Source organism: Peromyscus leucopus, chromosome 4 (genome assembly GCF_004664715.2).
Source record: "Peromyscus leucopus breed LL Stock chromosome 4, UCI_PerLeu_2.1, whole genome shotgun sequence".
NCBI classification, from domain to species: Eukaryota; Metazoa; Chordata; class Mammalia; order Rodentia; family Cricetidae; genus Peromyscus; species Peromyscus leucopus.
Window position 1 is genome coordinate 146608255 of NC_051066.1, and position 12954 is coordinate 146621208.

At 43.9% G+C, this 12954-nt stretch overlaps 1 protein-coding gene across 2 annotated transcripts in view; it reads left to right on the top strand.

The window, feature by feature from the left end:
- The window catches only part of Prpf6 (pre-mRNA processing factor 6), an 87819-nt gene that overhangs the window by 70607 nt on the left and 4258 nt on the right, over window positions 1-12954 (top strand). Inside the window, exons 13-18 of one of the 2 annotated variants that reach the window (XM_028885213.1) lie at window positions 6123-6244; window positions 7799-7937; window positions 9738-9857; window positions 10229-10405; window positions 11098-11231; window positions 12123-12214. In XM_028885213.1, the coding sequence (XP_028741046.1) occupies window positions 6123-6244; window positions 7799-7937; window positions 9738-9857; window positions 10229-10405; window positions 11098-11231; window positions 12123-12214 (784 nt within the window). The other variant, XM_037205503.1, reaches the window with a different exon arrangement.

Consider the following 12954-nt stretch of genomic DNA (forward strand, 5'->3'; position numbering starts at 1 on the left):
AGATCCGCCTGGCTCTGCCTCCCGAGTGCTGGGATTAAAGGCGTGCGCCACCACCGCCCGGCTGGTTATTTATTTTTTAAAGACAGTCTTACTATATAGCATAGGCTGACCTCAAACGAACAACAATCCTTCCTTAGTCTCCCAAGTACACATTTTACAGACAAGAGCCTCTGAGCCAAAGTAATGAACAATGTTTTTCACTGAAATGGTTGTTTCTATGGTATATGCCAAGTGGAGGTTTTCTGTTTTGATTTGGTTTTTAGTTTTTTAAAGCATTATTATTTATTTATATGTATGAGTGGTTTGGTTTCCTGTGCACCACATGTGTATCTGGTGCTCACAGAGGCCAGAAGATGGCATCAAATCCCTGGAACTAGAGTTACAGAAGGCAACCAGTGCTTCTAGCTGCTGAGCCATTTCTTCGGGCCCTGCTTTTATTTTTTTGAGATAACATCTCTTGTGGGCAAGCCTTACACTTCTTGGGTAGCTGAGGGTGATCCTATTACCTTCACCTTCCAAGTACTAGAATTATAGTTGTGAACCAGTATGCCTGGTTTATGTAGTGCTAGAGATTGAACTCAAGACCTTATAAATGGCAGGCCAGGAACCATTCTATCAATGGAGCTATGTCCCCAGTCTTTGCTTTTGCTTTTCTGAGAAAAGATTTTGCTGTGTAGCCTAGGCTGGTCTCAAACTTGTGATCCTCTTGCCTCAGCCTTCTGTTCAGCTCAGATGTTTTTAGTTTACATATTATTTTTGGTACCAAGAATTAGACCCAGAGCCTAGTACATGTTAGGTGAATGCTGTACTATGGACCTATATCCCCAGCCCTTTAAAAAACATTTTGTGAGTTGATACTGCATAGTAATAAAGAACATTCCTGTTCCTTTTCATCTGGGTAGAACAATGATTCATCTTTTAGTTGTGCTGGCTCTGTGTGAATCTCTTGAGACTAGTATGTGCATTATGACAACGAACTCAGGTACTGGCTTTGCAGCCTATGGATGGCCTTATATATGCTAATGCAAGCTTTACTTTTTGAGTCTAGAGGTAGGTCAAAAGGGTTTCATTATGTTGGGGCTGGAAGTATCACTCAGTGGTAGAGCATATGCCTAGCACACACAAAACAAGACATTCAACTTGCAGTACTAAAATATGTATATAAAATATATACATATAGAGAGAACAGTAAACATATGTTCTCTGTGTTGAGTGAAAATTCCTTTGTATCTAAAAGAACCTAACACTTGGTTGTGACAACTTCTTTATTCTGAACACAGAATGACATGCTTTGCATCTCTCTCCTTTATTGCCTTTAATAAATTTGGAGCCTTTATTAGACACCACTCTGAAGATAACAAATGTGAGAAGTCCAAGAATGATTTTAGTTTTTTCATTCTTCCTTTCTTTTCTTTGTTTGCTTTTTGATGTAGCCTAGGTTGGCCTGAACTCAGAATCCTCTTACCTCTCTCTGCTTCTGGAGTGCTGGGATTCCAGGCATGTACTGTCATGCCCAGCTTTTCTCATTGTTTATTGTCACTTAACCACATTTACTCAGTAACCATAGCTGTTTTTCTTTTTCGTGCAGGAATGAGAAGCAGTGTTTCTAGTGTGCTTAAAACATGGGGTGCTCTCCTAGTGTTCCTTCCTACTGTGGGCCCTGGGCGCTATTACTTGATACTATAGGCAGTTAAAGCAATAGAGGTTCTAAAAATCGTTGCAACTGAACCCATTGCTTTGGCCAGCAGCCACACAGAAGAGTATTAGACCGGGTTTGTCCTGTCTAGAGTCTGACCCCTCTAGATACTCCTAGTCAGGATATAACACCTAAGAAAAGGCCCTTCTTGATTTCTCTGGTGGTTGATCCAGAGTCAGGCCATGGATTGGGTCTGATCAAAATCTTGGCATACCTCTGTACCTTCTATACCTGTTTCAACATACATTGTGGGTCTTGGACACTCACAGGCCCATTGGCATCTCTGTCTATGAAGATATCTGACCATTGGAGGGGTTTTTGGATGACCAGATAACTTCCCTATGGTGTGTATATAGCTGTGAGGACAGCTCCACCTGGGCTTTTTTTTTTTTTTTTTTTTTTTTTTTTAAAAGAGAATTTACTGTGTAGGTCTGTCTCACTTGGAGCTCACTGTGTAGACCAGACTGGCCTCAAACTCACAGAGCTCCTCCTGCCTCAGCCTCCTAAGTACTGGGATTAAAGGTGTGTGCCACCACATCTAGCTCCACTTGGGCAGTTTTGTCATTTACAGTTTTAATAGTTTGTCCCTATTTGTTCCTAGTGGACATTACGTTAACTTGTTCCCAGATTCATACCTCCTTTTTTGTTGTTTGTTTGTTTTTTTAAGACAGGGTTCTCTGTATAGCCCTGGCTGTCCTGGAATTTGCTCTGTAGATCAGGCTGGCCTCAAATTCAGAGATCTACCTGCCTCTGCCTCCTGAGTGCTGTCTGCAGAACATAGAAGAAAGTGATTTCTTCCAGAGGGGGAGACCTTAGTCATCTATGAACCTAAAAACAAGTGTCTGAACCTGTCCAGTTTGTTGTTGGGTCTCATGGTCACCATGAAGATCAGTTAAACTATCTCTTATTGGAGTTGTCATTGCATTTGGTGACTGGCTTTGTTACTTGATATTATCTATCAGTAAAAAATTTTATATATGCAAAAGTCAGAAGACAAACTTGCATGAGACCTGATTCATTCTTTCTACTATGTGAGTCCTGGAAATTATACTCAGCTTGTCAGACTTGGTGCTAAGTGCTTTAACCCACTGAGCTATCTTACTGGCCCATTAGCTGTCACTTTTTCTTTCTTTTTTGTTTTATTTTATGCATATGGATATTTTTTTCTCTTTTTTTTAATTTTTATTTTTTTTATTTTACAATACCATTCAGTTCTACATATCAGTCACGGGATCCCCTATTCTCCCCCCTCCCCCCTCCTCTCCTCCCCCCCAGCCTACCCCCCATTCCCACCTCCGCCAGGGCAAAGCCTCCCCGAGGACTGCGATCAACCTGGTAGACTCAGTCCAGGCAGGTCCAGTCCCTTCCTCCCAGACTGAGCCAAGTGTCCCTGCATAAGCCCCAGGTTTCAAACAGCCAACTCATGCAATGAACACAGGCCTTGGTCCCACTGCCTAGTTGCCTCCCAAACTGATCAAGCCAATCAATTGTCTCACCTATTCAGAGGGCCTGATCCAGCTGGGGGCCCCTCAGCCTTTGGTTCATAGTTCATGTGTTTCCATTCATTTGGCTATTTTTTTTTCAATAATTGAGTAAAACCGAAATTTATTATAAGCCACAGTCGTCCTAGGGACCTCCATGCTATATATATAGCCTCCATGGTTCTGTGGGTTGTGGTCTGATTGTTCTTTACTTTATATTTAGAATCCACTTATGAGTGAGTACATACCATGACTGTCTTTCTGGGTTTGGGTTACCTCACTCAGGATGATTTTTTCTAGTTCCATCCATTTGCCTGCAAATTTCATGCTTTCATTGTTTTTCTCTGCTGAGTAGTACTCCATTGTGTATATGTACCACATTTTTTTCATCCATTCTTCCGTTGATGGGCATCTAGGTTGTTTCCAGGTTCTGGATATTACAAATAGTGCTGCTATGAACATAGCTGAGCATGTATCTTTATGGTATGAATCAGCATTCCTTGGGTATATGCCCAAGAGTGGGATGGTTGGGTCTTGAGGTAGTTCGATTCCTAATTTTCTGAGAAACCGCCATACTGATTTCCACAGTGGTTGTACAAGTTTACATTCCCACCAACAGTGGAGGAGTGTTCCCTTTGCTCCACATCCTCTCCAACATTGACTGTCATTGGTGTTTTTGATCATAGCCATTCTGACAGGTGTAAGGTGGTATCTCAGAGTCGTTTTGATTTGCATTTCTCTGATGATTAAGGATGTTGAGCATTTCTTTAAATGTCTTTCAGCCATTTGTGATTCTTGTTTTGTGAATTCTCTGTTTAGCTCTTTAGCCCATTTTTTAAGTGGATTGTTCAGTATTTTGATGTCTAGTTTCTTGAGTTCTTTATATACTGTGGAGATCAATCCTCTGTCAGATGTGGGGTTGATAAAGATCTTTTCCCAATCTGTTGGCTGTCTTTTTGTCTTATTGACTGTGTCTTTTGTCCTGCAAAAGCTTCTCAGTTTCAAGAGGTCCCATTTATTAATTGTTGTGCTCAGGGTCTGTGCTGTTGGTGTTTTATTTAGGAAATGGTCTCCGGTGTCAATGCGTTCAAGAGTGCTTCCTACTTTCTTTTCTATTAAGTTTAGTGTAACTGGATTTATGTTCAGGTCTTTGATCCACTTGGACTTGAGTTTTGTGCATGGTGACAGATATGGATCTATTTGTAATCTTTTACATATTGACATCCAGTTATGCCAGCACCATTTGTTGAAGATACTTTCTTTTTTCCATTGTATAGTTTTGGCTTCTTTGTCAAAAACCAGGTGTTCATATGTGCATGGATTAATGTCAGGGTCTTCAATTCGATTCCATTGGTCTGTATGTCGGTTTTTTTTTTTTTTTTAAAGATTTGTTTATTTATTATGCATACAATGCTCTGCCTGCATGTATCTCTGCAGGCCAGAAGAGGGCGCCAGATCTCATTACAGATGGTTGTGAGCCACCATGTGGTTGCTGGGAATTGAACTCAGGACCTCTGGAAGAGCAGTCAGCGCTCTTAACCTCTGAGCCATCTCTCCAGCCCCTGTATGTCGGTTTTTATACCAGTACCAAGCTGTTTTTATTACTATGGCTCTATAGTAGAGTTTGAGGTCAGGGATGGTGATGCCTCCAGAGGTTGCTTTATCGTATAGGATTCTTTTAGCTATCCTGGGTCTTTTGTTTTTCCGCATATGGATATTTTTACTTGCATGTATGTCTGTATATTGTGTGTGTTCAGTTCTCAAGGAGGCCAGAAGTGAGTGCTGGATCTCATGGGGCTGGAGTTACAGATGATTGTTGTAAGTCACCATGTGGGTGCTGGCAGTCAAACTCTTGGGTCTTCTGGAGGAGCAACCAGTGCTTTTAACTGCTGAGACATTTCTCCAGCCCCTGCCTATCACTTTGTGTAAATGAATGTTTGTTTGTTTTTTTAAAGACTTATTTTTATTTTTGTGCATGTGTATGTGTACATGTGCCATGTGTCTGGAGATACCTATAGAGGCCAGAAGAGGGTGTCATATCCCCTGGAGCTGGAGTTATGGGTGAACAACCTGATTTGTTGTGCTGGGAACCAAACTTGGATCCTCTGTAAGAATAGCAAGTGCTCTTAACCACTGAGTCATCTCTCCAACCCCTAAAATCACTTGAATATAAAAACAACAAACAAACAGGCAAACAAACAAAACCCTAGAGGACCGAGGCCTGATGGTCCAGGCTGTAACCACAGCTGTTCAGAAAGCTACGACAAGACTGTGGATTCAAGGCCAGTCTGGGAACTGAGTGAGACTGTTGCAAAATAACAAATAGAAAAGGGTGAAGAATGTAGCTCAATGGTAGAATGCTTGTTTGTCATTACAAGACCCTGTCCTTGGATTCAATCCCTGGTATTGGAGAATGAGGTGGGGGTAGGGAAACTTAAAGGAAGCAGAGCCTAATGGTGTCTGCTGTGTTCTACTAGATGGGTAGGCTTCTCATCCTCTTTGTGTTGATTTGTCTAATATAGGTTTTGAATGGCTTAATCCTTTTAATGGAAAATACATAGTACTCCTAATTAAAAAGCAGCATATGATCACACACACACACACACACACACACACACACACACACACACACTTGCCTTAGCTCTAGCCCTACATATGTGCATGTTTGTGTGCGTTTGTTATCTTGCAAGTAAAAACTGGTACTCCTCTTACCAGCTCTTCTTGCAAGCCAAGGGGCCAGATGGGTGCCTTCTGGACTTTTTTTTTTTTTTAGCATTTGTGTCCCCATTCTCAGGTGTCCTTGTCTTAGATTATAGTTTAATTAGATCAGTGCCACAACACATTTGTTACCAGATGTTATTACTTAGATTGCAAGAGGCTTGAAAAAGTATTATCTACCCTGTGCAGTCCTAAACTGCCTTCCTCACAGTGTCTTCCTGCTCTAGTGCGTGGCTCACAGTGCCCTGGAGTGTGCACGGGCCATCTATGCCTATGCCCTGCAAGTCTTCCCCAGCAAGAAGAGTGTGTGGTTACGAGCTGCGTACTTTGAGAAGAACCATGGTACCAGGTATGTGGTCAGCTTCTACTTTCTGTCTGCATGGTGCTGAACTATAACCTCACTTTCTTGAAGATCAGGGATCTGTCCCTCTGTGATCATGAGCAGGTTACAATGAAAGTCGACACTTTTGTGGCCCGTGGGACTCTGAAACTGCCTCATTCTTTATAGCCCTTCTATGATAGATTGTCACTATTTTATAGTTAAGAAACCAAGGCATCAAGGAAGTCTGTCCTTTACTAGTGCCTCATGGGTCTAGGAGTGTCTAATGCAGGCTGTTAGTGCATGGGCACTGTCTTCAGCAGTGGGCGGTACAGTGTCAGGGCCCATGCAGTCTGTTTTTCATTTAAGCTGCACTGACTTTCTGGGGTTTGGCTGGTTTTTGTACACAGAAGGAGGTCCCTGACAATTTTCTTTAATTGTACTCTTTAATTGGAAAAACCTTTGAGTCTGCCTTATTGGCTGTAAATGCTGATTAAATTAGGCATTGTAGTTTCTTGTTTTAAATGTGTAGCTCCCTAGGGTATTGGGCTCGTGTCCCTGAGCACCCTATGTCATTCTCTTCTGGGTCCTCAGCTCTTGCCTAAGTTGGGTGGGCACAGACCTTGCTGGTTTCACCAGCGTTGCAGCTGGGACTTTGAGTTCTTGTTTCTTTTCTGGTGTTAGTTAATGTTAGTTTCTACAGGACCTCTTCTTACCCTGCCAGCTGGCTTGGTATTTCAGAGTTAACTCCTTCGGGAACTTGAGGACTTTCTAAAACAATTCTGATGACCCAACTTGTAGAATGTCACTTGGTACAGTCTTAAGTGCTGACTTGCATGGGATCCTATCATGTCAGGTATGGGTTGAGACCTCATAACTCATAGCTTAAATGTAAACTGCTATCCACTCAAGTGTTTCAATGGTTAGTTTCCTCCTACTAACCTATATTTTTCTTTGCTGCTAGCTTCCAGGCTGATGAAGAAAGTCATCAATACTTGGGCCCATGGTGTTGCTTCTGTAGGCACTTTCTGTGTGATATGATTTTGTGTGTTCTTTGACTTGCTGCTGAATACATGAGGCCCATAGGGGTCATCAGTGAAGGTGGTGTGACCAAGAGATGATGGACCATAGATAATCCAGAGATTTCATATACAGTATCCAAGGCTGACAAGTATTCTTACTCAGTAGTGTCCTAAAATCACTCTCAATAAGACCTTTTTTTTTGAGGGGGGTAGGGTTGGGTACCAGGGACCTTAATCTTTATCAATGAATCCAGGGTCCTCTGTGCTTCAAGATAAAAGGGCCTTCACTGTCACCAGACTGCCATGTTATCACTGCCCCCAGGATACGTTGCTATAAAAGGCTCTGCTGTTTAAACAATGCTTTGCTTTATAGAGCCCTCTTCAGTAGTTGATTTTAGATTCTTTATGGGAAAGAAAGATTTCCCCACACTCTCCCCATCGTAAAATCTTGTAAATCATTAATAGTGCCGAACTTTGGAGTGGTAACTGTCTGTTCAGCATCCTGATGGCTGTGTGCCCTGTTTATGGCCCTGACCTAGTGACTGTGGCCTTTATCTTGCAGGGAGTCTCTGGAAGCACTCCTGCAAAGGGCTGTGGCCCACTGCCCCAAGGCAGAGGTGCTGTGGCTCATGGGTGCCAAATCCAAGTGGCTGGCAGGGGATGTACCTGCAGCAAGGAGCATCTTGGCCCTGGCCTTCCAGGTAGGTGAGGGATGCCTGTGCTGGGAGGGAACATGAACACAAACTCAGCTATGGTACTACTGTGGCCTTAGAAATTATCCTGTGCATATTCCTTGGGATCTGCCATGGTCTAGTCTAGAGACACTGGATTCTGTAGGTGGCCTCGTCTATGGGGCCAAAGCATGAGGAACATCCTAACCAGCAACATTGACCTCTTAGTCCCTTCTCCTTTGTATGACTATGGGCCAGGTATTCCAGAGTACAAGACCACGATGTAAGCTGCCTGGATGCTTTAGTACCTTTGTGAGAGTGGAGCCCTATTAAAACAGCTACACTTACCTGGCCTAACTAGGCCTAGCTATTATAATACATATAGTGTGTACGTGTGGTAGTGATGGTCAGAAGTGCGCGTAAGCCTGAGGTCAACCTAGGGTGTTTTCCTATATCTCCCCCCCCCCCCCCGCCAGACAGGGTTTCTCTGTGTCCTGGCCATCCTGTATCTTACTCTATAGACTGGCTGATCTCGAACTCACAGAGATCCCCTTGCCTCTGCCTCCTGAGTGGTGCCTTACCCTATTTTTTTTTTAAGGACAGGATCTTTCAATGAACTGGAGCTTAGAGCTCACCATTTTGATTCAACTGGATACCAATTAGTGTTGAGAATTCATCTGTCTGCACCCTCTGTTCCAGAGTTACGGACATGCACTGCCTGGCTCTTACGTCGGTGCCCAGCAAGCACTTTACCCGATGAGCCACCTCCCTACCCCTGTGTAACATCTAAAACATTTTTACCACAAAAAAGTAATCCATGCCGGGAGGTGGTGGCCCACGCCTTTAATCCCAGCACTCGGGAGGCAGAGGCAGGCGGATCTCTGTGAGTTCGAGGCCAGCCTGGTCTCCAAAGCGAGTTCCAGGGAAGGCGCAAAGCTACACAGAGAAACCCTGTCTCGAAAAACCAAAAAAAAAAAAAGTAATCCTTATAGTTTATGATAGCATGTTAAACTTTTTTTTGATAAATTGTAGTGTTATATAAATGTCAGTCTGGTATCATAACCTAGGGCAGCAGTAAAGTTTGTCTGTTGTGATTAAACACCAGAAGAGCTAACTTTGGTCAGTAATTTGCTCCAGCTGTTACCTGGAGAGACCACAGGAATAGGTGATAGTGCTGTGCGGGATATTTGATGTCTTTTCCACATACAGTTTTCTCCTCTAGTTGTGTGTCAGAATTCTAAGGTGGTTCTTTTCCTATAACTATAGACACCATGGCCATGTTGCAGAAGTCTCTAAGGAGGGTGGGTACAAGTTTTGAGGGCACTACTTTTAGTCCCCTGGACTCTGAGTTTGTGTAGCTTGGTCCATGCCTGTGGGAGCCCTTAACACTTCATTATCTGCACGTTGATCTACCCTGACCACATGGGCATAATGGTATGGCTGGCTAGCTGAGGGGAAGGGATGAAGTTAGATATAGCAGGTCCTAACACAAAGACATGAGTGATGCACTCAGTTTGTGAGGCCACGCAGAATTTAGACGGACCCTGGAGAGGGCGGCCCATGCAACACCAGCATCGTCACTTCAGTGCCGTGGAGGCTTCATCTGTACAAGAGTAAAACAGATGTGGTTTTCTTTTTTCTTTTTTTCCTCCCAAGTAAGCTTGGGTCCTGGATGAGGTGCACATCCCCTAGCTTGTGCAGGAACATACTAGTCCTGCATCAGTATAAGGCCCAGCTCAGTTCTCAGACTGCCTGTTCTTGATTAAGTGTGATCTAGCCCTGGTCACTTCTGTGCTGAGCCTTTTTGATGCAGCTGTGCTTGTTCTTCAGGCCAATCCCAACAGCGAAGAGATCTGGCTGGCGGCTGTGAAGCTGGAGTCAGAGAACAATGAATACGAGCGAGCCCGGAGGCTGCTGGCCAAGGCACGGAGCAGCGCACCCACTGCCCGTGTGAGTGGTGACTGGTGGGTAGGGCGGGGTTGGCAGGCTGCCTCTTGGCTCATACATGGCTTTGGGAAGGAGTGAGATGAGTAGGACAGCCCATGCGACAGCCCTGTTATTGGGCTTTAAAATACACATTTCTTTAGCTGGGCAGTGGTGGCATATACCTTTAGTCCCAGCATTTGGGAGGCAGGGGCAGGTGGATTCTGTAAGTTCAAGGCCAGCCTGGTGTACAGAGCAAAAGCATTCCTTTTGTATACACAAAAGAACTACGTATAACAGCTTATGAGGCACAGGACAGATGTGTATGATGTGAAGGTAGTTAGCATCCAGATAAATGGTGGAAGTATTCTGTGTGACAGTGCTTGTCTACTTTGCAGGTGTTCATGAAGTCTGTGAAGCTGGAGTGGGTGTTGGGGAACATCACTGCTGCCCAGGAACTATGTGAGGAGGCTCTGAGGCACTATGAAGACTTTCCCAAGCTGTGGATGATGAAGGGGCAAATTGAAGAGCAGGGGGAACTGATGGAGAAGGCACGGGAGGCCTATAATCAGGGGGTGAGCCTCTGTCAAGATGTCTCAGGGGCCAGGAGATGGTGGCTGGTGGCACACACCTTTAATCCCAGTACTCAGGAGGCAGAGGCAGGTGGATCTCTGTGAGTTCTAGTCCAGCCTGGTCTACAGAGCGAGTTGTTCCAGGAGAGCCGGGGCTACACAGAGAAACTCTGTCTGGGGGGAGGGAGGGAGATGTCTCAGGGAACTCAGCAGCATGACATTGGTCAATTTCCCACACCTCTGAAAGAAATGTAGGGCCAGTGGTCTGTGATAGAACTTTGTACTTGGGACTGAACCTTTATCCTTCCTTTTGCTATGGATACTATCTTTTTCTTTCTACAAAGCTGCACACCATATGTTTGGAATATATGGAATTTGGTACATCAAAAGTAGTATAATGTACACTCAATGTATGCTTTGTGTATGTACAAGTGCACGTCTTGTGTACACATGTGCATGACACACACACAAAGTCCTACAGACATCCTTTGTGTACATGTGCACAATACAACTACAGTAAACTGCTACACACCTGTTTGCATGTGCACAACACAGAGCTATGTCTATAAATCCACATGGAGAGTTTGAAGTATATACCTAACAGCCTTGAAATGTTCTTGGAAACTGACTACAATTCTCACAATTTTGTGGATGCTTTCTGAGCTCTTATTTTGCTCTATTTTTTTTGGTCACAGCTGAAGAAATGTCCTCACTCCACACCACTGTGGCTCTTACTCTCCCGGCTAGAGGAAAAGATTGGGCAGCTAACTCGTGCTCGGGCCATTTTGGAGAAGTCTCGTCTAAAAAACCCAAAGAATCCTGGGCTATGGTGAGTCCTTGGTAATTAGCTCAGCTCCCCCTTTAGAGCCTGTCCTCTCTCAGCTCTTTCTTCATTTCAGCCCAGGCTGCCGGAGGCACAACAGTAAGTGACAGCTTCTATGAGGCTTCACAGTCCCTTCCTTGGAAGAGCTGGGTCTAGATGGTGAGTGGGCTTCTGGTGAAGGACTCTAAGATGTCAGGGAATGAAACTGAAAAAGTGGACTATAGAAGAGGTACCATAGGCAAGACCTTGAGGAACATGAAGAAACTTGCCAGAGGGAGCAGAGTATGGTGGTGTGCACCTGTAATCCTAGTTACCTGGGAGGTTAAAACAGGAGGGTAGTGAGTTATGCCAGCTTGGACCACGTTGCATTACAGGTAATGGATGCAGAGTCCAGCCAGGGGTTAGGCTGGAATGAGAGGACACTGCTGAGGAGGTAGTTCTTAGGTGCCTCTCATGTGATAATCCAGTATGGTCTGGGTTCATTCTGATGTTTTCACTTATATTTGGATCCTATGGGGCCTGGAATCTCAGATGCAGCTGCTGCCTTAGTACCAGGCTGTGGATACCAATGCTGCTATATCTGAACAGTATGGATTTCCAGCCACTTTCCAGGAGACAAAAGCCTTCCTTTGCTGGCAAGAGGTTCAGTGGAAAGAGTGCTTGCTGAGCAAGCCTGGCAATCTCTGGAACCCATTGGGAGCAGTGGTGGGAGCAGTTTCCAAAAGTGGTCCTCTGTCTTCCACATGTGTGTGGTGGCACATGTACACATGCATGACAACAATAATAAAGTAAAAATTATAAAAGACTTTTAAAAGGGTCTCTGGCAGAAGGCCAACTGGAGTAGTTGGTTGTGCTATGATAGGTGGGGCTGGGACATCCCTGGGCCTGTCTTCCTAGGTTGGAGTCAGTGCGGCTGGAGTACCGTGCAGGGCTGAAGAACATTGCCAACACACTCATGGCCAAGGCACTGCAGGAGTGCCCCAATTCTGGTAAGGGCTTCTGGTTGTCTGATATAGCATAGAGGCAATCTATGGGGTGAGATTCACTGACTCCTAAAGACTCCTTTAAGACACAATCTGTGTGTCCCATTTTAGTCTAGCTTTACTGATTTGGTTACAAAGGACTTCAGACTAAATCCTCAGTCTCAGGATGGGACAGTTTGATTTCATGTTATGAAGCACTATCATATCTTTTTTCTTTCTTTCTTTTTTTTGGGGGGGGGCAAGTTTAAACTTTTATTATTTACTTACGTGCTGTATATAAGAAATGTAGCTGGGTGGTAGTGGTAGTGGTGCATGCAAAGGCAGGTGGATCTCTGTGTTTGAGGCCAGCCCCATCTACAAAGCGAGTTTTAGGACAGCCAGGGATACACAGAGAAACCCTGTCTCTTTTAAAAATAATAATAATAATAATTAATAATAATAAAGAAAGAAAGAAAAGAAATGTATATGTCACTTGAAAAAATTTGAAGTTTAAGAGGAGGAAATAGAGAGTGCCTCTAACCCACTACTCAGGAATCTCTTCTCTTAGCGTTTGTAGTATTTTATGTTATTATACAGAACTGAATTCAAGTTACACTAGGTATTTGATGCTTTTTTTTTTTTTTTTTTTTTTTTTTTTTTTTGCAGGGGGCAAGGTTTTATGTAGCCCATTATGGTCTCAGACTCACTATGCAATAAAGGCTGGCCTTGATGAATTCCTTTCTCTTCTGATTCCACTTTTAGTGCTA